This window comes from Lissotriton helveticus, chromosome 4_1 (genome assembly GCF_964261635.1).
Source record: "Lissotriton helveticus chromosome 4_1, aLisHel1.1, whole genome shotgun sequence".
NCBI lineage: Eukaryota > Metazoa > Chordata > Amphibia > Caudata > Salamandridae > Lissotriton > Lissotriton helveticus.
The window spans coordinates 1,636,742,823-1,636,768,938 of NC_136063.1; the positions used below are offsets into that span (position 1 = coordinate 1,636,742,823).

The window sequence follows — 26,116 nt, forward strand, 5'->3', positions numbered from 1 at the left end:
AAAGTGTTTGGAGAGATTATCAGCCCAGGCTGCCTCTGTAATATTGGAGTCTAGGCCAAGGTGGTTAGGCTGCTGCAGTTTGTTTACTGATTGCCAAAATTTGGCACTGTTTCGCTGTTTTGCGTCATGAAGAAGTTGTGCCCATAGTACGCTTTCCTTTGCTCTTTTGTTCACCCATCTCCGCCGTTTAAGCGATGCCCTCAGTTCTCGGAGGGTACCTTGCAGGCCCCGGTTATTTGGAAATTTGCGCTGTTGATTTAACGTTCGATTTATAGATTGCTTTAATTTTTTTAGAAACAGGGCTCTTTACTGCTTTAATAGTGGTTGCTGCGGCTTTGCTATGATTCGGGCCTTGCCTCGATGTAAATTTACCTCTTAAAGATGTGACAAATTCTACCCAACTTCCCATGGGCTGTTCCAAATTTGCTCCTACCTGGTTATATAGGGCTTTAGCTGTTGTTGTTATTTCGTCTATGTTACTGGAGTTACACCTTATTTTTTTAAGATTACTGCTCTCGTCCTGCACAATTGATCAACTAATTTCTGGTGGATTGCATGATTTTGTTTGAAGACACAGTTCTTGAGGGAGATGGTCACTGAATTCATTGTTGCCGATCTTGAAAGTTGCAATTTTGTTGAACAGAGTCAGAGTCGTGAAGGTATAATCTAGATGAGATGATGCTATGGTCGAATGATACGTTGCAGCTGCGGGGATATCCTCCTTAAATCGGCCGTTTAAAGCTCTCATATTTAAGAGCTCCAATTCCTGGAGGAAGTTCTTCGCTGTTCTTGAGGCCTTGCTGGTCTCTAATTGACCTTGTGTTGGAATTTCCCAAGCATCCGAAAGGGCCTGTGTTATGTCATCAGCCTGGGTGGACCATAGAAGGTGCATGTTGAAATCTCGGGCCAGGATAAAGAGGTCTGTTGTCTCCTCATCCAATATTCTCTTCAGCTCTATTATCAACTCCTTCGCTGCATTTGATTTTTGTTTTGGGTGCACATAAACGTTCATTATTATTATGTCCTTGTTGAGCTGGTTAAACTTGAGTGTGACTTTTACGGCTTGAATACAGCTTGGAGGTGTTAAGTGAATTGTGATAGGAAGAAGGACCCCTATTTCTGTTATTGATGCTAGGAACAGTAACCCCCCCGAGCGACGGCCATAGTCAGATCCCTTGATTGCAGGTAGTGAGTAGGAGGTATAGCCTTGCAGATCGTAAGGCTTATCTTCCCAGGTTTCCTGAAGCAAAATCATATCAAATGATTTCAGGTAGTCAAGAATCTCTTGGTCACTCGTTTTAGAAGCCAAGCCATTAATGTTCCAGATGCAAATTTAGGTGCCATGTTGTGCTTTATGAATTGGCTGCGCTACAGCCTTCCGTTGTCAATTTAGTCGTGCAGAGGTTATTAGTCGTTGGGTGCCTGTCCAGTTATCAGTTGTTAAAGGATGAATTGGAGCAGGTCGACCTTGAGTTGGAAGTACTGCAATTGTCAAATTCGCCGCAGTAGTTCTGCCTGGTGTTCTGCTCCTTGCTCCTTTCAGAACTGAAAAGGTAGTCTGTTGTAGGTTGCTGGCATCTATCTTAAGAAAAGGAGTTGGATCTAGTGGCTTTGGAATTGGTTTCAAAATGATTCCCCAATTTTGAAATCTATTTCTTTCCCGCAAGATTCTGCCTGCTACCTCCGGGGTTTACCATCTTGTTTTGGTCGCTTCAGAGCTCTGGCTGTTGTTGGATGGCATAAATTCAACTGACAGTTGAATATTGGCTAAAGATGTGTTGGAATGTAAGAGCCGTAGAACGTTCCCTCTGTTTAACGTGTCCTCGAGTCCCCGTGTTTCATATTGAGGGATGAATATTATTGTAGCAATCTCTTCTTCTATTGAGTCCTTATCTTGAAGCATTGTGCCTTTACTGTTAATTGCTGTACATGCAGATATTTCATGATGGTGGCGGTGTGAGCCGCTGCTGTTGTATAATGTGTGTGCGAGGGCACCTTGATGTAGAGGATTAACTTTATCTCTTCCTTGGTTATAACTGTTGTGGGAAGATATGGGTTGACTAGAAGAGGACCGAGCTTTGTCTTGCGTGCTGACGGCTTGCTCACGATTTTGACTTAACAATAAGGGAGGCTCAACACAACTGTCCTGCAAGACTAGGCCATTCAAATCTGTTACTTGTGAATCCGCAGCAAGAGTCTTTCTGTCTGAGTAGTTGTGAATGACTCTTGACTTGGATTGGTGCTTGCCTGGTTGGTGCCTTGAGTACAAGGGCTAGGAAGGGAGATGCTGCCAGGTAGTTTCCTGGTTGAATCATAGTCAACTTCAAGATAGGTACTGGCACTATCTGGGAGGCAGGAAGACCTATACTGTGATTTTGTGAGGTTGGGTCTTTTATTCACTGGGTCCTTTGTCTCAGTGGCCGGCACTGCAGCTGCTGAATCTGGAATTTCCTCTCTTGTTCGGTCCGTTAAGGCTAGAGCCGGCTGGAGATGGATAGCCGGATACCAAACCTGTGTAGTTTATGTCTTTTTCCTGCCTTTCCTTTTTTGCTTGCGGCCTGTTTTTAATGAGAAATCATTTCCATTTTGTGATCTGGTTTTAGAGACTTGCAAGACAGCACTTCCTCCTGTTAGGTAATTGCTGCTTAACGGTGGTGGCCCTGTCAATTGTGGGCCCAGTGTTGTATTGTCTACCATCATTTTGTCCTTGCTATCAGTATTTAAGGTTATAGCTGTTGGTTTCAAGGCAGTTAGTAGGTCACCCAAAATTGTTGGGAGCATTAGTAGTTTGTCAACAATTGGGGCGAAAGAACATTCTTGTTGCACTGGCAGTGTGTTAAAGGCCGCTTCTTGCCCTCTCCTTATTAGGCCGTTCAAATGGGCTAATTTCCTGTCAATCCCAGAGGTGAAGTCAGCTAGTGTTTAGAGAACTGTGAGCTGAAGATCCAGTTTGTGAGACTGGTATTGTAAGGCCGCGGTTGAATATTGCATAGTACTTAATAATGATTCCCATATTAGTTTTTTTTTACTATGGTTAATGTTAGTTCTATCTGTCTGAACTGTTTTTGGAAGGGTATTGGAGTCCTGACTATAAGAGGCAACTAAGTCCTCCCATTCTTGGGACGCTAAAAAGGAAATGTCTCAGTTGGAAGGGGACGGGTCTTCATTGGTGAGCAGTTGTCAATTCCCGATTTGCGATTTTCCATAGAATTTGTCCATTGGCGTCAGGCCTGCCTGAGTCCCTACTGCTGCTGCGTCTGGGCTAATAGTTGCTAAAAGTTGAAGGGGGGAGGTTTTCAAGTGTGGTCCATGCTCCTTTGGTCTTTGTTCAGGGTCTATTTGTTGTGGGGGAGTTTGAACTTCCTCGATTGGAGTTGTCGCAGCTGCAGAAGGAGTCTCATGAGGATTCCGAGGATCTGGCAGATCTGAACCCGATATTAAGCCCTTCTGCCGCTGGGGTATTAAGGTTGCTAGAACTGATGAATCCATTGAGTTCTCAGGTGCAGGTCTGCACAAATGAGGATGCGGAGTCGAGTTTGAAGCATTACTTAAGCTGTCCAGTGATGTGTATTGTAAGGAGGTGACTTGCTCTATATTGTTGTCCGTCTGGTGGGCGGATTGATGTTTCATTTGTTCACAGCTATGTTCCTTGTTTGTGCAAAGCGCTGATGTGTCGTCGGCTGCTTCCATTGCGTCGACTGTTACGCCATGTGTTTGTTCGTGATTAACTTGGAAAAATGATTTGTCACCCCTGGAAGACCCCTTGGCATTATTTTCAGTAGTTGCTTCATCCCTGCCATTAGAGTGAATCATTGCTGCAATGTCCTTCGTTGTTGTTGGATGTAGTTTTTGATCAAGGCTGTGTGTTGCTAAAGGTAGAAGAGGTGATTGCAGCCCCTCTATGGTACCACTTTTGGAGAATATTGCTGAGCCTGGATCTTTCAGAAAGGAGAATTCTGAGTATATCTTAGGCTGAAAGGAGTACTGATTTAATAGAGACACATCTGGTTGAATTATATCCTGATCTTCTGGGTCCAACCTTATATTAACTGTTTTATCCTTTGGTCCGGCCGCAACATCTGAAGAGAAGTTACCTTCCTGGAGTGAAAAAGCGTGGTTGATTGCGGCGTTGGGGTGCGGACTACCGCAGGGACTGAAGGTTGCTTTTACTATCATTGTTTCTTGGGTTTCTTCCACCTTTCCACGTTTTATTTTGTGGCAAACTGGACCAAGATCCTGTGGGGTAGTGTCTCCGGGCCCTCTCATTCCCTAATTCTTCCGTTTGGTGGCTTTGGTTTGTAATTGTTGCTTTATTTTTGTAGGTGCTTTTCTTACTCGACCCGATCTCATGATTTCCTGGTCTCATGTGTCAGTTGAATGTTTGTAGGAACGGCCTAAACTGTGGCACTCGGTTATGCCTTGCGGCCCCGCACGGTTTGCCAGTAATCACACCACCCTGCTCGCCCAGCGCACTTTGAGCGAAGTGGTGCCAGAAAGCTGGCGGGTCAGTTGGTCAGTCAGGCTGATCACACAGGAGATGGATGGAATGGAAGGGGGTAGGGCAAGCAAGACTTCCAAAACAGGATTGCGAAATTACAAACTACCTTTGTGGTACACCTCCAGGAGCCAAACACCACTCAGCTAAAGGTGGCCACACTGCCGGAGTTCTTTGCACTCGGGTGCTGCAGCAGCTCAGGTGCGCAGTTAATAAAAGTCACTAAAAGTACAGGAACCCCCCCCCCACCAGGTGGGGTAAGGTTGAGAGATCGAGAGGAGCGAGGATTCACAACTGGGAGGCTGGCAGCAGGGCAGGAGAGTCGCCGCTACTCCTCTGCCTTCTCTGCGCAGGCTACCCGCTCACCTCGGCTGGGGTTTGAGTCCAAGCAGCTGTCCAAGCAGGCGGGCAGGCAGCCCCTCCCCTGGCCGGCACAAAGTCCTTCGGAACGGTGCGAGATCCTTCAATCAAGCGAATATATGACGTTACAACGAATTCCGTTGCAACGCATGCCTTTACCACGCATGCGTTACAACGGAATTCGTTTTCTACGCATAACCTTTACCACTAATATACCTTTACCACGCATAGATTAACAACGTTTTTCGTTGTTAATTTATGCATGGTAAGGGCATATTCTTGTTAAAGGTTACACCTGTCCTCTTTTACGTCCCCAGCCTCTACTCCTTTTCATTACCCCTGCCATTAACCCTTAATTAAAAAAAAAAATCATTTTCCCTTACCTTTTCAACTCGTCTCCTGTCCATCTTCTTTGTTACGTCTTTCTTCTTGGTTACGTCGGCCGTACGTCCTAAAGAGGAAGCGGAAGTTTAATTCCGTTTCCTCTTTTACAACGCTGATCGCTTGATGTTCGTCACTTCAGGTATTTTTTTTTTTTTTTGGGGGGGAAGCCCCCCCAACCCCCCTTTTTTAATCCCTCTGTTTTTTCGTTTTTGGGGGGATACCCCCCAAACCCCGCCTTTTTTTTCATTTACCACACATACCTTTACTACGTATTTCGTAGTAAAGATATGCGTGGTAAATCCTCTCGTTGTTACCAGGCATGCGTTGTAATGCATGCGTGGTAAAGGTTTTTGTGGAAACGGCTTCATTGTAGAGGCCGTTTCCCCAATCAAGCCAGGTCAATTCAGTTGCTAGAGGGGCCTGGCGTGGTCCTTGCGTGGTTCGTGCCTCCTGCTTGTCTCCCACTTGAAGCTCTTCCGCTTATCGGCACCTCGCACCTCACTGCACACTGCTCTCTGCCAGTTGCCAGGTGAAGGATGGGTGAAGAATCCTTGCCTCCTGCCTCCCGTCTCCTTGTAAGCACCTCCGCCGCTCGATGCACTCTCCTCTTCTCTCCTGTCCGGGCGTGCCTGGAAATCTGGAAAACACGACCTGGATTCCTGCAGCCTGCTAAATGTTCAACTTCGTAACCGCTTGCTTAGCTGCTTAGTGTTCACCTTCCCTGGAGTCCTGTCTGTAACCAGTAATCACGTAGCACCTGAACTTTAACATTCTGTGAAAAGGTAGCATTTACTCCCACTTTCACTGATTCGATACATATGTCCTCATTACAATAGGCAAGCAGTCCAAGTTGTGCACTTGGTAAGTACTGGGTTCGCACTTGGTAATTTTTGATACCTCTAGGAACAATATTTGGCAGATGGGTAATTACTGTACTATTCTGATTAATGCACGGGGTATAGGGAATAACAAGCTAATAGCATGAGGTTTTCCCAAACCCAGAACACTACAATGGGACACTATTGGAATTCATTTCACATTGGTGGCTGGCACAAGCGAGAGCAGTGGGGCGGGGCAAAGACGGGGCAGGGCAGGGTAGGAGGGAGTCGACAGATGATGGGATAGGTACAATTAATTAATTAAATAAATAAAATCGCTTAATTTGCACTCGCTGCATCGCCGAGTTGGCAATGCGGAGAGCGAAAGGTAAGTGGCTTTACTTTTTCTTTTATTTCATTTTACCTATCCCGTCATCTGTTGACTTTGCCCTCTGACCCCGCCCCACCTGTGCCCCACCCCACTGCTCTTACCAGTGCTGGCTGCCACTGACAGTTGATGATCCTTATATTTCAGAATTATATGTGCATCACACGCCTGGCATTGTTAGGGAGAAACACAATTTTGTGGATGGAACAATGATACAACCATCATGAAGATGATCAGCACAGACAATCCTGACACATAGACTAATTTAGGAACAAACTAAAGGGTTATTGGTGCAGATAAGTAGATGTCTGGGGTGGACCATGACTTATTCTCCCCACAAGCATTTTGTACAGTGATGAATGATGAACTGGGATCAATGAATTAAAGCAGGACTCATATAGCCATGCCAAAAGCTTTCAAGATGAGTCTTTGCTTCTTTCCAAATGCTGCAATCTTCATAGCAGCGCAATAAAAATGGTAATTGAGAGGAAAATAGTGATTTAAAAACCCAAAAATGACCAGGAAATGTCATCTTATTGGGTATGGTGTGTGTCTGACCCTGTTTCCTGATGCCACAGGGCAGGCAGTGGCCACTTGACCCCATGCACGCTGGTTGAGATCGTTTGCCACTTGGGTCCTGGGTCCAATCTACAATGACTGTGCAAACTAGGCCAAGTACAACCCTTGCACACTTGACTCTCAGGATAGCAAGCGCAAGCAGTCAGAGGATTCTCAGGAAGAGAGTATTAGGAAAAAGACCTCAGAATTCAACAGTCAACTAACAAACACAATAACATATTGTCAAGGCCAGTGAAAGTCTTTTAGTTAAAAGAAAGTACTTTGATGTCACAGCAAAACTAAATGCTGCACAGTTAATTAGCATTTGGAGTTAAAGGGTGGTAATCTCAGTTATGAACGTCACTAAGGCACCATAACCCATTCTGGTACTATCCCCTGTCCCTAGAAGATTTAGCTACAATGGCTAATGGTGGTCAGGTACAGCTGTTGAGGCTTATGGGCTGATTCGTCTGTGATGCAGCCTCCATGCCTCAAGGCATCGACTTCAGCAGTGATGTGGCTCCTTTTTCCAACATTGCCAATGGCAGCATCAGTCACTGGCTCATGGAAGATTGCCAAAGGACCCAGTGATGCTTGTTCTTTCATAGTCGTGGCACAATTTACACAGGAGCCACTCACAGCATGGGTTAATTCTGGCCTCACTCTCTGTGTTAATCAGCTTTCTCTGGGCACTTCTCATGCCAGGAAGACACAGAGCTTATCCTCTTGGACAGTCTCTCATCCTGCAGGGCTAGGCACACTCCTTCCCTTACGCAGCTTGCAAGGAGGCTTCTAAGCACTAGGCATACTCTCAGCTCTTCCAGCAGAAAGTGCTGACTTCATCTGAGGTCCCCTCACCACTAGTAGACTAACTGTCAATCAGGCAACAACCCTGACTACACAGGAGCACTCTTTTCCTTGGTCAAGGAGAAAGTAACAAAGGAGGTGTTTGGATCCAACTTTAATACCCCGTGGGTTTGGATCTACCCTTCAAAGCTTCAGAACCCGTGGGTTTGGATCTACCCTTCAAAGCTTCAGAACCTGTTTGGGTTGATTCGGTTTCAATTGTCAAATTCTAACTGCTGGTTACACAAAGCCTTTGTGCACAGTGATGGCTCTTGTAACCGGTAGAAATGGGGCTGGCTTTAAGCAGGAGTATACAAAATAAGGGCACAATGAAATATTACCTCAGTGCACATGGCTGTCATCAGCTGTCCTTAAGCAACGATCAGGGCAAGACCTATTTTCTAACAGACACAACAGTGTAACTAACATCGCACCATATATTCTTGCACAACAGCAAGTGCCAACCTCCACTACACAAATAACAGTGCACCAGCTATTTACACCACATACTCCCAGATGTCAGCAAATTCAGTGCACCAGAGCACATACAACAGTTCAGTTGAAATTGCACCACATAGTCTCGCACAATAAAGAGCTCCAATCTCCAATCTAAAACCATAAGAGTGATTGTACCACATACTCTTACACACTATGAGTTCCGTGCACCAATGCATACCTAACAGCTTAGTAGCCATTGCCCTCCATCTTTGTTACCAGAGTTATAAATCATGTACCTTTGTAGTAACAAAGAAGTACTCACCAGTTCCTGAAGTATACTATGCCAATATGACAAGTTACACACATGCTCCATGGGAAATGAGCATGCATGATGTAGGTAGGCCAGTAAGAACACTCCACCAGGAGCAAGTGAATATCTGCTGAAACTCTAATCCCACTGACTCTCACAGAGTACATTCTACAATCACCACTCAAAATATTCCACTCACACATCATTACTCAAAAAGGCTCAGCAATAACATATGGCGTAATGCATAGAAGTAATAAGGAATATGAGAAAAACTTAACTTTAACTTGGAAACTATCACTTCCTTTTCAAAGGTATAATAAAAGATTATCTTAATCTCATTGATGAGATAACTGGTATGCACATCATCTTCAGGGTATACGTTACCTGGACCATTTGAATGTATTACTTTTTATGGCCCTAGGCTATGTGCTAGAAATAATGCATCATGACCAATGAATTGGACCCTATTTTATGTTCCACTATGAAGAAACTAAAGTAAGGAGAGGGTTGTTCTTGAGACAATACAAAGAGAGGAATAGATATACATTAAATGGCAGTACAGGGGAAGATTTTCAAATAGCTCTCAAGCAGCATCTGGAAAACCATCATGCATGTCCTGGTTACAAGCAAGCTGGACCATGGGAACACCCTCTATGCCGGGATCAACAAAAAACTAACCAGAATGCTGCAAACCATTCAGAACTCTGTGGCCAGAATCACTCTCAACATCCCATGCTGCACTCACATCACACTACACCTGAAGGAACTCCACCAGCTCCACATTCACAAATGAGCACAAACTTTCAAGGCACTACACAACAGCATACCTCAACAATCACATCTGCTTTCACAAACCTTCCAGGCACCTCTGCACATCCCGACTCGCCTTGAAAGTCCCATGCATACATAAAACCAGTTCTGACGGTCTAGCCTTCTCCTACATCACCTGTAAAGTATGGAACGAACTGCTGCTACACATAAGAGCCTTCTCACTTCTTGAATTGTGCAAGAAGCTGAAGACCTGGCTTTTTGAATAGTCCCACTGTGCCTAAAAAACATAACATTACATAACATGTAGGGACATGAATCCTTGATATGTAAATAAACAAACTTTAAAAACAACAGAAAAAAGTGGTTGGACCTGGGCCCTCCCACAGCCAACAGGATAGTTTCACAAAGATATAAGAAATGAAGGAGAACATGGGTGATTTGTATATGTATGTGATCATGAGCATGCAGTATTGGAGCTTATGGTGTCACCATATTCTTGCAGACAACACAATATTCAACCCTTGGAATATAACTAGGCCATTAACTAAAAAGGGCTCTTGTTGATAGATTGATAAACCTCCATATATCTTAAAGGCATAACCCGTCATTTTAGTTTTAAAAATATAGTAGAGTACCTCAACCAATTACAATTATAATCGGACATATTTTTAAACCTTCCTGCATGGTCTTTCATTCCCCTTTTCTCTGTATGCAGTTGTTGTATGTGATTGTGAGCCTTAGACTAGATAGAAAGGTTGATGTACATAAGCAAATCCCCACCATTGAGCACTAGTATAAAATAAGATTCATCAGTTATAGAACTTTAAGTTTAGAACCTTCTTTGACCATAGGATCGCCTCCAACTCTTGTTCAATATATTCACCTCATTGTGGTTGTATGTGGTATTTCTATAGCACAAACCTAGCCAGAAAGCAGCAGAGTGCTGTACATGTTCACAAACGAGCATGAATTCAATGTGTAAGAAGAAAGGAAGGTGGGTTGTGTGCGGTCAATCCATTGTGATGTATTGTTCTTGAAAGAGGTTAATCTTCAACTCTTTCCTGATCCTGGGTGCATAGATGGAAAAGGCCTGCTTTCTTGTTTTTTTCTCACTTCTTAGTCTACCGTCTGATGGTGTCCTGGCTGCGGCTACATTGAGATCTACCAGAGAAGGTGAACTTTTCTGCTAGATAAGAGGAGATGCTGGTAGTATAAATAATGATGGGGTCTGGCAAGAGGAGTCAATAGAGTGCAAGCAGGATTGGGGTGATGTGATCATATGGCTTGAAGCCCTGGGTGAGCTGCAGTGTGTAGGATGTCCCTAAGGGGTAACAGTGTGAAGACTGGGAGGCCATGGAGTAGGGCATTATCACCATCCACATACAAGAGTATGAGGGCTTGAACAACAGTTCTGAAATTACATCCTGGAAGAAACAGTTTCACTTTATTTAGAGGAGAGAACTGGTACTAGGCTGTCTTTGTTTTTGGCAATGTATTTCTTGAGGGTGAAATTGGCATCCAGATGACATCAAGCAACTTAGCATTCAGTGAAGTTGGGGATAAAAGCTGTCACAGTTCTTGTCAATGAGCCAGGTTTATACTTTATGTTGTTTATTGTTCTTGTTGTTCTCCACAAATAACAGGAATTGTGTCTTGGTTGGATTGAGCTTCATTAAGGTCTGGATAGCCAGGTCTGAGTTATGTGCAAGAAGTGTGTGAGGGGTTGGACATCCGAAGCAGAGTTGTGTATTGTATCCGCCCTCCCGGCCCCTGCCCATACTCTCCTGAACGACTCTTTGACCTCCGGCCTAGTTCCCATGGCCTTTAAGGAAGTGACAGTCATACCGCTCCTAAATAAATCTGGGGCTGACCCATCTTGCAAGGCAAACTACCGGCCCATTTCCTTACTTCCCTACCTGGCAAAGGTTCTGGAGGCCCACGTAGCTAAATGCCTTTCTAACTTCTTAGAGGAATCCGGTTGCTTTGAACCCCATCAAGCTGGGTTCCGGCCTGCCCACTCAACGGAGGCAGTGGTAACCACAGTCCTGGATACTCTTCGGGACTGTGCAGATAGGCGCTCTCCCCAGGCACTGGTGCTCCTGGATTTGTCGGCCGCATTTGACACGGTCGATCATACCATCTTGATCGACCGTGTCAGACAGGTCGGCATCCGGGGCACGGCGGCACGCTGGCTGATGTCTTTCTTGGAGAACCGCTCTCAGGCAGTACGGCTTGGAGATCTAGTTGGCACCAAACAGTCTGTCACATGCGGAGTTCCACAGGGTTCCTCCCTGTCACCTCACCTGTTCAACCTCTATATCCTCCCACTGATTCAGGCCCTCAGAGATCAACAGGTGATGGTATTTAACTACGCAGACGATTTACAGCTGCTGTTCACGATTGATAATTCTGAAACTTCCATCTTGAATTTTCAATCGACCATGAGGAACATCAAAGCCTGGATGGACCAAAACCAGTTGAAATTAAACCCGGGCAAAACTGAGTTAGTCATTACCGGAGACAGCGTCAAACACTGGGGTCCCCACAATTGGCCATCAGACTTGGGTCAAGCCCTGACCCCTTCACCGTCCGCAAAGATGCTTGGGGTCACCGTGGACTGCGATCTTTCGCTAAAAGCCCAAGTGGGCCAGGTGGTCTTTAAGTGTTTTTTTCAATTAAGAAAAATCCGGAAGGTTCGGCGTCTTCTCACCTTGGAGGCAATCACCCAGGTAGTGATCGCCACTGTTTTGTCCCATCTGGATTATGCGAATTCCATTTATCTAGGTCTCCCCCTCTATCTGTCGAAACGCCTCCAGATGGTGCAGGACTACGCCATAAGATTGATTTTGAATCAACCCAGATGGCACTCAGCTACTTCTTTACTTATGAAACTCCATTGGCTTCCGGTGATCCAACGTTGCACCTTTAAAATAGGATGCATGATCATCAAATCATTACATTGCAAAAGCCCCAAATTCATTGACCAACTTATCACAAAGTACGTACCGTCCCGCAACCTCCGCTCATCCCATCGTGGCCTCCTTCAGATACCCTCCTTTAAACGCAAGCGCTCTGGCGGCCGCAGGTTTGCCACTTTGGCTCCCTGTCTGTGGAACACCTTCCCTCTTGAGATTCGGACCTGTCAGGGCCTCCTCTCATTTCGGAAAGCTTTAAAGACCTGGCTTTACAGACAAGCATATCAATAACTCTCCATCTCACGTCCCTGATTATGTTACTGTCGATTTCAGCGCCAAGAAACCAACCGGTGATAGTGCGCTCAATAAATTTTTTATTAACATAACATAACATAACATTGTTGACATATTGGTGAATCTTGTTGCTGTTATCTGGGAGAAGAGTACCAAGCAGCTCCAGCTGAAGATGACAAGAGAATGTATGGAGCCCACGGGGACTCAGCTGGTGATAGGGATATTTGGTGACCTGGAGGTGCCATGTGAACACATTGGTGCTGGTTGGAAAGGTAAGAGAAGTAGTGAAAGACACTGCTGATCAGTTTCCTTAGAAATTCCATTCGAGGCTACAGGGTGCTTATAATGGTGGGATGGCTGATTGTGTCAGAGGCAGCTCAGAGGTCCAGCAATATCAGGAGGTGAGGATCATCCTCATATGTGGTCAAGAGCGCATTGTTGATGGTACGTAAAGTTGGGGTCTCCATGCTGCAGCATAATCTGAATGCAGACTGGTAGTAGTGCAGGAGATGTTTAGCGATTATGTGATCTTGAAGTTGAACATTGAAAGCTTTTCAATGATCTTGCTGATAAATGCTAAGTGAGTGATGGGCCGGTAGTTGGCAAGGTCATCAGGATCTACAGTAGGTTTCTTCAGGAGTGAGAGGATCTGAATTATCTTGAGAGCTGCTGGGAATGTGCCTTGAATGAAAGAGGCATTAACAATGTTAAGAAGTGGTAAGAGAACATCCCCAGAGAGAGTTTAAGGTTTATGCTTTTATGCTTTATGGTGGTCTGTGCGACTCCATGCCCTGGGGGAGCTATTTGTTGCTACAAGCTTTATTTTTGTGAATAACTTATTTTTGATGATATAGTGACATATGTATGGTAGATTTGTGCTGTTTTTGTCTTGTTTGGTTTAGAGAAAGAGTCCCTATTTTTCTAAACTGGTCTGGTGTCCATTTGTAGGGTTTTCACTGCGTTACTGTATGTGTGCACAAATGCTTTACACACTGCCTCTGAGATAAGCCTGCCTTCTCATGCCAAGCCACCAGGGGGGTGAGCAGGGGTTTTCTAAGGGTGTAACTCCCTTACGCTGACTAGAAGCCAGGGTCCCTACTTGGACAAAAGTGCAAATCATTGTCAACTAGAGACCCCCATTTCTAAAATGGAGTGCAATATATTATGGGGCATTAGAATGTACAAGATGCTGCCTCATTCAACCATGTTTAAATGGGGAGCACAGGCACTCTACTCCTGGTTAACAATGCAGATAGGACCAGCGTCTGTGAGGTCGGGGCTGTGGAGTGAGTTGGGGTGGTGTGTCATGAGCATCATGAGTGGTGCCCTCAGCTCCGGTGCAGGCCGCTGACTGGGTGACGGCATCAGATTCCATACGGTGTGGTGTCGGCAGCCATTAGGGCTGCAGTGCAAGTTTGGGCAGTGCATTGTGCACTTTAAGAGTGGTTCCCACAGCGTTGTTGTAGGTCACGGTGTCGCTCGCCGATGTCGGTGTTGCTTTTTCCCTCTGTGGCAGCTGAAACAACAGTTCCAGGTGCAGGAGTACAGATGAAGTGGATCTCAGATTTATAAATAGAATCCAGTCCTAGCCCTGAAGAGAATCCCTTCAAATAAAACGCGTTGGCACGCATCACCATCAGGGGAAGAGTTCTTATAAAAACATGTATAGCGACTGAAAGAAATAATGGGCTCAAAATGTACATCCTCTGTTGCGTGAAATGTTTTATCCCCGTTGGTTGGTAACCCTAGCCTTTTTCACTAAAATTTGTATTGACTGAAATATGGCTTACCTTATTGTTGTTCTCTCCTGACTGGTGATAGTTTATATTGATTGACATTTGCCATTTGTTCTGATTTTCTTTTTTTTTTTTAGTTTTGTCTTGATGTTATGTAATTGTGAAGTATAGTCCATATCTGTCTTGTGAACTCACAAAAAGAATAATAATGGAAAGCAACGAATAATTAAAGGATGTAGACCATCTTATTCCTTATTTTGGTCTGAGCCTGCTTAAATAGTTGGCAGCCCAATAAATGGTCAGCTAAATATTTAGTTTATTTTCATTTACTTTCTAAAAGTGGCATTTTCAGACCCACAATTTAAGAACAATCTTTACTGAAATATGTGTTACTAAATTCTGAGTTCAGAGAACCTAAACTCCATCTTCCTATCTTGTCTCCATGGGAAGTTATACTTGTAAAATGTTACAACTTAACTCCCATCCTATCATATGGAACAGATAGCCTTTCAATAGTGAAAAACAAATGCTCAGTATTTCACTATCAGGACATGTCACAAACACCAGTACATGTCCTAACTTTCACATATACTGCACCCTGCCCATGGGGTATCTTGGGCTTACCTGTGGGGTGTCTTACATTCAAGAAAAGGGAAGGTTAGGGTCTGGCAAGTGGGGGCACTTGCCAGGTCGACATGGAAGTAAGAACTTCATGCAGACACTGCAGTGACGGGTCTGGGAACCTTTGACAGGCTGCTGGTGTGGGTGGCACAATCAGTGCTGTAGGCCTACTAGTAGCATTTGATTTACAGACCCAGGGCACACATGTGCACAGTACTAGGGACTTAATAGTAAACCAAATAAGTCAATCATGGAAACACCAATCCGTACAAACAATTTAAAAGGAGAGCATATGCACTTTAGCACTGAAGAGCAGCGGTAAAGTGCCCAGTGTCCTAAAACCAACCAAAACAAGATCAAAAACAGGAGGCCAAAAAGCAAAGATCCTAGGGGTGAACCCTCTGAAAAAGCCAAGTCTAACAGTCCGATATAAAGTAATATGTTTCGCCGCAACTTATTATTAAGCCTAACACAAATTCATGACTGGTTGGAAGAAGCCTGTTTTTTTCACACAGGTTAGTGAACACACTGGCGTTTTGCATACTGAAAAAACTGCACTATGTCTTTGCCTTCCAAGGCAAAATAATGAAGATGAAAAGATAGCATTGCAGAAAATCTACAGGACACACGCTCATCTGTTTCCTTATTCCTGCAGACAAAAACCTTTTGTGTGCTTCAAACTTAAATCTACCTCTTGAGTTAGTAGTAGACAAAAGGACCTCCTGCAAGATCCAATCCAGCACCCCTTTGTTGGAAGTAATGCATTCCAGAGCGACGGAAATAGAACTGACAGATGAATTATTGAAAAATGTCTTTAAATATGAAAATGTGAATAATAACATTTATTCTAACTCAACACAATGATTTAAAGGCTAAGCCTGCGTGTCGTGGAGCTGAAAAGAATTCTGAGAGCCAACAAAGCCAAACTTTGCAGCCGTGGTTTACTCTCCGACATTGACCTGGGGTAGAAAAGCCCGTTCTTGAGATGTTCCATTCATACACGGTTTATGAAACATCCTTGACAATTACTTTCGAAGGCCAATGTTGAAATGAAATGATATGACGACCTTCAAGGTATGATAACAAGACAGAAGCTATTAAGAAGTAAAATCAACTTGATGGAGGTGTCATCAGTCTTGGGGGAGGGAGCACTAGGCCAACAAAACACGTCCAGGCAGATATAGGTTTTTTGTGCAATGTATTCGAATTTGCATTTAAGAACTGGCTTGAGGTGATAAATGTCCAATGACTGCGGGCTGGACAAAAGAGCCGAAAACATATCTATAAAGACTTGTATGGAATGGAATATATCCTGTGGCATGAAGGGCGGCAACCTGTCCATGTGGGTTGAACACTTTATTCACTTGATTATTGTTCCACTGTGGAAGATAACCCTGCACACATCTTGTGGGGCAAAGATTATAACTAAGTTTGCAAGGGCGGTCGAAAGAATAGCCATAACCAGAATTTGGAATGTGATATTTTTTCCATGTTTCTTCAACTACGAAAACCGATTTACATACGAGATTAACACAATCGTAGTCACTTTTATATCTTCAATATGTTGTTGTCCTTGTATTGTGCACAGGAGCATTGTGGCGGTGTGAGGTTTTGGGTAGATACAAATCGCAGTGTGGGGGCAGATTTACAAGCCCCTTGCACCACTTTTTTGTCACTTTTAACATGGGAAAGGGGACGCAAAAGTGGCGTAAGGGGCTTGTAAATCTGCTCCGTGATGCTTAGTTCCAGGTTACACCACATATGTTCACAGACACAGCAACAACCGTGTTGCGCTACTTTCCTAACCTGATTCTTGCATTTTCTGATGTTTTACATGAAGCGATCCTCATCGCTGCATCTGTTGCCTCCGCACAAGCTCATGTGATTAGGGTGTGTGTGATTATGTTTGTGGTGTGTGCGTGTGTATGTTTGTCTGTATCTATGTCTAAAGTTCATTCTATGACATTCGAAGGCATTGCGCCATAAGTTGCTCCTACACCTTTTTTCCCTGTGATGGTGAATGTGAAAAAACAGTAGAGGAGTAACCCCTCGTAGGTAGAGAGAAATAACTCTCTAACAATGAGCACAAATGCTCTGGTCAGCACATTTTGCCCCAACCTGTTGTCGGATAATACATATCCTTATAGAAGACCCCTCACTCACCAACCTGGTTGGTGACATGCTTCATCATCGGGGTCCCACCCCATAGGCCGAGTGCCTACAGGGTGTGCTGCGACACCTGATTACAGTGGAGCTGGTTTTGTTTTTTATGTGTTCAAAACTATCAAAATTGTGTTTAAAAAGGGCCAACACTACTCACTTCAAGTATTTTATTCTTGAGTGCTTGAACCCTTGGTAATATTAAAGTGTGGCACCTTTGCCTAATTAGGAAGGCTTTGGTGTCAAAAGTAGTATTTAAAATATATAAAAATAGCAAAAGTGTGCTATGTGAATGTGAATATACAAAACTATTGTTTAAAAAAGGTCTACATGTTTCAACCCATACATGGATTCAAGGGTTTTCATCAGGACCGTGGTGATTTGAACTGGGTGGTCCGCCCACGCTAAGGAGCGTCCTGCCCTAGTTCAAGATAGAGACCATAAATAGTGGTCTCGTGAAAAAGAGTGCGTTTTTCTTTTTTGAAAAAACGCTTAGAAGCGGAACTATCGCTTCATGGGCACCAGCGTTACCAAGTTGACAGGATTCCGTCTCTTGTCGCTTCTGTTCATCAGACCGAAAAACCTACTTGGTTCTTGCTCGGCGTGCCCCGTAGAGTGGTGAATGTGACCCTTACTCCAAGGAGGTGTGAGAACCTCGGGCCATATTATCAAGAAATGGTGATACATTATCGCCGCTTTTATCGGCAGGAAACTGCCGCTAAAGCGGCGATAATGGGCTTGATATTATGCCCTTGTGAATTCCTATAGAAGCCCAGGTTCTGGTGTTAACCTGGGCTTCTATGGGAATTCACAAGGGCATATTATCAAGCCCATTATTGCTGCTTTAGCGGCAGTTTCCTGCCCTTTCTTGATAATATGGCCCCTCATGCCTTAATTGCACTTTGCTGAGGACTGGCAGCCTCAGGGTAAAGGAGTCTAAAATACATATCTACTTTACGCTAAATTTTTAACAACAAGGGCATCAGAGTGATTCTTACAAAGGCACACCAAAACCCCTTGTCTCAGTATTTAGTAGTGTAGCACAAGCTCTACGCTTAATTTGAGGGAAGTGCGATGCTGGAATCGACTACACAAATAAGCAATACAGGTAAGGTAAAGAAAGAATGCACGACCCACAACAATTCAAAGAAAAACTGTAAGAAAATACTTATAGGAGATATGGTAATCTTTTAACCCCGCTGGATTACACTTCACACAGACAGATGAGGATGCATGTATTTTTGTGTACATGTATGCACTGGAGCTTGAGAGGATGTAACCGTACGGCTAGAGCGGTCGACATCGAAGCTGGGTAGCGGGGTTCGAGTCACGGCACGGACGCTCAACATCCTGTGATTCTGGGCAAATCACTTAATCTCCCCGTGCCTAAAAAATGCATGTGTCCATCTGTAACTAAACTGATGCTCATGTAAAGCGTTCTGATCGCGCAATATAAATAAAAAATAATGCAAACCTAGTTGAGGCATAAAGGGCTCAGGGTAAGGCAAGTTACAAATAAACTGAAATAAAAAACATATATGTCCTAAAAGTGTTCCATATTTGATGCTGAAAATGACGTACAATTATTGCATCAGATTAATGTTTATTTTAAAATGTGAAATTCATTTGACATTTTGAGCAATAATTAAATAATTAATCCCCAGCTACCCCACTCATATTAGACAAAAGTGAATCTCTTCCTCAAGAATGATAGCAACTCCAGTTCAATGTCATTGCATTTTCAATTTGAGATGCTTGCACCTATTCTTTCAAATAGGAAACCACATAGGGGCATGACAGGTGTTGTTTAATGTTTTCTCACTACAATGTTTGAATGGTCGTACTAACACTGCTACTTCAACACAGGAACTTTAGAGTAAAGTATGTATTTATAATATTGATTATGTCCTTTGTCCAACATATAAGGGAATATTTGAAACTGATGATTGATCATGTCCCTTTCATCAACACCCCTGCTGTGACAGTAGGCCTCATAACGAGATTGGCAGAACTTGGTGCAGGGATACAGGACGCCATAAAATTAGTCTGTCTGAGAAACCTGATACATCCTGGGCTTCAATATAGGCAAAATAGAGGAAGTTATGGGAATAGATCAGAACCTCTGATATGCCTTAACTATTAAACAATAATGTATCATTGGCGGTTTGAATGCATTAGGAATTGTCACTAGGCTAAATATATATATTATTTTCACAAATAAATTCGAACATATATACACTATACATAGAAAAAATTATTACATTGACAAATTACTACACAAATATATTCTGTCCTTAGTATGTTGTGAAGGGTACGGGTGCGGGTGCGGGTGTTTGTTAATTTATTTAGCAGATAATCGACCCACAGTTAGTCCAACGCAGCAGGGAAAAAGACGAAGAACACTGTTCATTTGCTTGCTCCTTGCATTTAAGAGTTAATCAATCCATAATCCATGTTGACCCCATAGATTCCTCCAAATTACAAAGGTCGATGTGTTTCAGACATATTTAATTTAGACCGCCTCAGGACCAATGAAAGACAAAGTTGTGTTTCCCTACAGTACAAATGTATAATAACTTTTATATTGGTGCATCGCATTTACACATCAATTGCACATAAAGGCTTCTAAAATCATACACGATAGTTAGACATATGTATATCTTGTGCCAAAGAACACCCAAAGGCACAGTGGTTAAAATCAACACATTTCAGATGTATGAAATGAACCACTGCATGCCCTATACGGTGTGAACCAGCTGAAAGGACTTACCCGTTGTGACTATCATGAAGCAAGACAATAGCATGACCCTTATGTGAACACATGTGTCAATTGACATGTGATTCTTAATATTGCATGTTATCACACCTGCAATACACAACAACTAGTGTTCATGTCATGCTTAAATGTCTAACCGGATGCACAAATGTGGAATGGACGCTGTACAACGGGCTCAAAAACAGACAGGCACCCATAGTGCACAAACCAAGACACGGTGGCTGTATGTTACTCTGCTACCTGTGTAGTTTTAAACATGCCCTTCGAATTACAATTGGATGGGTCTCAAACTTAATTTTCAGTTTACAGTGATGGCCATTGTGTTAAAAAATGCCCCAGCCACATTCCAGAGGTTGGTCAACAGAGTCCTGGCTGCGATGGAGGCTTTCAGTGCTGCCTATCTGGATGGCATTACAGTCTTCAGCTTTTGCTGGGAGAACCATCTTTTCCACCTCCTGGAGGCCCTACAATGGGCAGGTCGGAATATCAAGGCCAGCAAGTGTCAGATAAGCTGGGTCACCAAGCTGGTGTGGGAAAGTGCAACCCCTCCAGGCAAAAAGTCAGACCATGTTGGCAGCCACCACCAAAATCTATACTGAGGTGATAGACTTCTTAGGACTCATCAGATACTACAGGAGATTTGCTAAGGGATATGACACCTCTGTTGCCACCGTGACAAAGAGAACATCTAAAAAGCAGCCCAAAACAATGATCTGGACATAGGCCTGCCAGAAACCTGTTGACACCTTGAAGGAGGTGTGTACAGCACCTGTACTCAAGATTCCTGACTTCCCTAAAAAGTTAATTGTCCAGATGGGTGCCTCACAGCATGGCTTAGAGGCTGGGCTCTCACAGCTAAATGAAGAGGGCCAACACCAACCAGTAGCCTTCATTAGCAGGAGGCTATGTCCCAGGGATCCGAGGTCAGCGACAATTGCTAGGGAAGCCTTTGCAGTGGTCTGGGCACTGATGAAGTTGAGACCATATTTGTTTAGGATGCACTTCAATGTTCAGAAAAAAATCTGATCCCTCAGATGGCTAATGCAGAAGAGAGGTGAGAATCCCAATCTGAGGAGGTGGTCCATCTTCCTACAGAGAATGGACTTTTCAGTGAAATATTGTCCGGTAATTGATAATGCCAATTCATGATGATCTTTCCAGGTTCTTCCACTTAAGGGATACGAAATACCCCAAGGGTGTTGGTTAGTTCTCCCTGCTTTCAGTTGTGAGGGACACGTTAGACCTGACAACCTAGGTGTGGTCTTCCCCCAAAGGTTTTAGCTTCACTTCTCCTGTTTTGCTGGTTTTGTTTTTGTTAGCTTTAGTTTTTTGTCTATTAAAGTGTGTGTGCTCTCTCTCTAAAACATGGTAAAATTGGAGTACACCTAATTGGCACATTTAAATTGCTAATGAGTCCCTAGTAAATGGTAATACCTGCACCCAGGGCCTGTAAATTAAATACTACTAGTGGGTCTGCAACACTCATTGTGCCACCCACTGAAGTAGCTCTTTTAAAGTATGTCTTATTTCTGCCACTGCAGCCTGTGGTGCAGTTTTAAACTGCCATTTCGACCTGGTAAAATAAACCTTTTGCCAGGTCTAGACCTACAGTTGTAATACCTATCCCAAGGGTAGGTCCCTAAGGCTCATAGGGCACGGTGCACTGTATTGAAAAAGTAGGACATGTGGATTTAAGTTTTACATGTCCCAACAGGGAAAAACTCTTCAAGTTGTTCTACACTGTTGTAAGGCCTATCTTTCTTATTGACTTACACTGGATTACGTTATTATATTTAATATGTGCTAACTTGGAACAGGTAGAGACCTGTTGGTTCAACTCAAATTAATTGTAATTTAAAATCCTCTTTAAAGGTAAAGTCTGAATGTAAGTCACAATTCTGAAAATGCCACTCTAAAAAAGTTGCCATTTTCTTGTCCTTACTATTTGTGCCTTCTGCCAGTATCCATGACTGTAAATGTTTCTGCTGGTGGGGATGTGTTTTTTCATTCCAGACAGTCACACAAAGGTGTCGGCAAGATGGACCATCCTGCCAGGATGGGTGGGGGCAGGATTGTACCTTGCCCCACTTATATTTCAATGGGCTTGCCTCCAGTACACACAAAGGAATCCGACACTTATCTTTTGTCACCCCAGACTTCTTGGAACCTTGACAGGGGAAGGGAAGAACCTTCCCGCACCAGATAGGGAGGTATTCTAGGAACTCACCTAACCTCAGAGACTGATATCAGGTATAAATATTGGAGCTCCACAGTCACTCTTCAGTATACCTTAGGACCTGTGGACATTATAGAAGAGGGACTGTCTTGCCCACCACCCCCAGAGGACTGCCCTGCTGCTATCACAGAATTGCCCTGCTGCTTGAGGACTGTCTTGCTCTCTGTGAAGGAAGACTGGACCTGCTCCCTTCATCCCAGGGTAATCTGAGTGACTCTAAGGGCCAGTTGACCGACCTCCTGTATGAGCTACAGGGACACAACAAGCTCTGCAGGTTTCTCTGCAAGTGCCAAGCTAAGCTGTTGAATTTGATCTGCCTGGACTTGCAATTGGACCTGCCTGAGCTCTGTTGGCCTCTACTGGAGTGAAGTCCTGATCACTAAGAGATGCCTCCTGTGGTCCTGAACCTTTAGCTGGCATCAGTAGAGCTCCTCCTGTGAAGAAAAGTGAAATCCTCAAGTTTTGGGTTCTTCATGACAGTGAACTGACCTGTTGGTGCCAAGAATCTGCCGCCTTTGACAAACTCCAAATTGAAGCTCCATTGAACCCGACTCTTCACGCTACAGTGACCAACAGTGACAACCGGTAACGTGAGATCTTCACTTTGCAGTACAGCAATGACAGCCCGCGGTGAACGCCAGTGCAAAGCTCCATCAATGACCATCTGCGAGACCGACTGGATCTTTGCGCCACAGCTACAACCTTCCGCAATGCCAGACCTGCTCCTTGTGGCCTCCTCCACTCCAAACGGAACTCTTTGCGCCAGACTTTGAGAAGGTATCTTTTTCAGTGAGACTAACCTGGTTAGTGTATCCTGCCTACGGGGAATGGAGAATAACCACTCAGGCCTGGAGATGCATGGCCCTTTTCTGTGAGCTTTTCCCTATGTTAGAAGTGGGAAAGAGGGAATAAGATAAAATAAGAAACAGAGACACAGGACTCCACCGCTTTGCCTCATTAACTCAGCTGCTCAATGAGATCTGTAGTGAATCTATACTAGACATAGATAATCTAAGTATTTGCAGTTGTGACTGAATATACCTGAGTACTCTCTCTGTGTAACCACGTCACTATACTTGGATATCAGAAAAGTAATTCCTGAAAACTAAACATGCAAAAAAAAAAATCTCAAATATACAAGTGCACTATTATTTCTCCCTATGTTTGGACCAGTTAAGACTTTGTGACTACACACTCTCTTGTGGAAGATGTGGTATAGTTTTGACTTCTGTATAGAATATACATGACATTCATTTATGCACATGGACCAAACAAGAGTTCATGGCCAACTAGAAATCATAGTTCATTGCTAGCATGCTGCCAAGCAGTATATCTTCAATGCATGAGCAGCCTAAGTCCAACCAGCACCGGTACTTTATGATCATCTCAAGAATGGGAATGGATCGCAAAAACAATTAACTTCAGACAGTGCAGCCAATGACAATCTGCAGAGCGATTCGGTACCCCCTCAAATATAAATCGGTCGCTTAAATTGTGTTCTTGGAACATAAACGGTCTAAGAGCAAAAATAACCAACAAGGATCTATTGCTATATTTTCAGCAGTATGACTTAATACTGTTACAAGAAACCTGGTCAGCAGAACCGCTCCATCTTCAGGGCTTTAAAACATTCCACCTCCCAGCAAGGAAAACCTCAAAATTCGGTCATGAGAAAGGTGGTTTAACGATATACACCTCGATACAAACAATAAACCATGTAAAAGAACTGTTAAATAAAAACATTTCGGGAACTGAAAACGGGATCACTGCAGTCCAGCTGGAAATATCAACACCGGGTTCCAATAGGCAAGCACCTATCCTGGTTAATACCTATCTGCACACAAAGGGGAAAAAAAATGGCGCCACTGCCCTGGTGACAGAACTGAACAAACTAATAACGGAAGTAGACAATCCGAACCTTATTGTGACAGGAGATTTTAATATGTTCCTTTCGAAATCATCAGGGAAGAACTATCCAATGGAAGATTATCTGTATGTCAGGGGGATCCCACCTCTGGAAGTGTGCCCTTGGGGCAAACAAACAAACTTATCAAAAAGCCTAACAGAAGACCTAACTAATTTGGGTCTGATTTCGGTAAATGGGCGATCGCCGGGGAATCGTCCCCAAGCAGCAACCTTCCACAACTCGATCACATCATCGGCGATCGACTACACCTTCTTGTCTTTTTCTCTGTTCGCATTAGTACAAGATTTTAAAATCGGAATATTTGACTGCAGCGACCACCTCCCGCAAAAACTGACACTGAGGGCACAAGGGACTGCGCTAACTTTTCCAGCAAATGCTCCAAAGCTAACGACCTCAGCAAAATGCAATAGAATTAAGTGCAACACTAGCGACCCAGTTCGATTAATGCAAGAAGCAAAGTCGTGCTGGGAAAGTGCTGCTGAGTTGAACGATAACAAAATACTCGCCTGGGAGTCCTTCTTGAAATCCTTTGGCCTAAAGAACACTAAGCTTAACGTCGCCAAAGAAACCGACGTACGGATATGCCAAAATAAAACATCGCCTAGCCCGACAAGCAACCCACAAAATTACCCTCAATCCTCTCTAACGCCTAATTTAAGGGCAGTAAAAACAGCCATCAACAGAACACTTCGCGAGCTGCGGAAAGACGGGAGTGACAATGACTCAGTGTCTAAATTGAGGTCACTAAAGTGCAAAAAGAATAAAATCCTGTGGCGAATCAAACAAGAAGCTGCGGAAAAAACTTGGTCAAAACTTCTCTATGTTTCAAAAAATAATAACAGTGCAAGATTTTGGAAAACCGTTAATAAACTAGATAATCCGAATGCCCCTGGAGTAAACTCCCACATCACAGAGGTATCCTGGGTAAACTATCAGCTCAAACACTTTAATTATGAAATACCAAGCATGGGCCATCGAAATCCGGAACTCAGTATGCCGATTGCGACGGCCCTAACGCCCCTAGCTGTGGACACCAACTTCCCAAGTTCGATTAAACAACTGAAGGGACGAATTGCGAAAGGACGGAAGGAGGGAAGGAGGGAGCCCCAGGCCCAAATGGAATTCCTCCCATTGTCTATAAACAAGATCCAACCTATTGGGCTGAACAACTCCTCCCGCTCTTTGTAGAAACCTGGATGACAGAACAATTTCCGTCCTCCAGGAGGGGTTCAATAATAGCTCCTATCTATAAAAAAGGCAACAAGAATGAGGCCAAGAACTACAGACTTATAGCTCTTATAGATATTGATGCAAAATATTTTTCAGGGCTACTCTTGGAAGAACTAACCTCCTGGGCATCAAATAAAAATTTAATCTCTATCAGCCAGACTGGATTCCCAAAAAATCTAGGAACCTCGACAATATTCTAGCCCTCTCCCTGCTGATAGATGCTGCCATTAAACATAAAAAAACATTATATGCGTGCTACATCGACTTCTCAGCCGCTTTTGATAGCATTGACAGAGGGAAACTGTGGTCAAAACTTTCAAAGTGGGAGGTGGACTCAAAATTGCTCAATTTATTGATCTTATTACATTCAGACCCCTGGATCCGAATAAAACTGGGGGCCGGCAACTGTTTATCAAAAGAAATCCCAACCAGAAAAGGACTGAACCAGGGGTGCGTCCTCGCACCGACCCAGTTCAACCTTTTTATGTCTGACCTTTCTAAAGATCTGGACAACTGCAACCATCACGCCCCAAAGCTAGGGGGTCTTACACTGTCAAACTTATTATATGCAGACGATCTGATACTAATCAGCCACACCCCAGTAGGCCTGCAACATCTAATCAACTCAACAAGTACATTCTCCGATAAAAACGGCCTGACCATAAACATGGAAAAATCGATGGTGATGGTTTTTAATCAAAAATCAAAAAAGCAAACATTTCAATGGTCTCTGCATGACCTCAAAATGGAAACAGTTAAAGAATATAAATATCTGGGGATAATTTTTGATTCCAACGGCTCATTCCAGCGACATGCAACAACAATAAAAAACAGAGGGATTTCACTGGCCATC

The 26,116-nt window shown here is 43.7% G+C and overlaps 1 protein-coding gene across 2 annotated transcripts in view; it reads right to left on the reverse strand.

Moving 5' to 3' along the window:
* Nucleotides 1–26,116, reverse strand: part of STAC (SH3 and cysteine rich domain) — a 1,007,531-nt gene that overhangs the window by 162,345 nt on the left and 819,070 nt on the right. The window contains exon 8 of one of the 2 annotated variants that reach the window (XM_078685878.1): nucleotides 17,255–17,285. The exons of the other annotated variant lie outside the window; for it this stretch is intronic. Coding sequence (XP_078542004.1) covers nucleotides 17,255–17,285 — 31 coding nt within the window. The remainder of the gene's footprint in view (nucleotides 1–17,254; nucleotides 17,286–26,116) is intronic. 2 annotated transcript variants of the gene reach the window in all.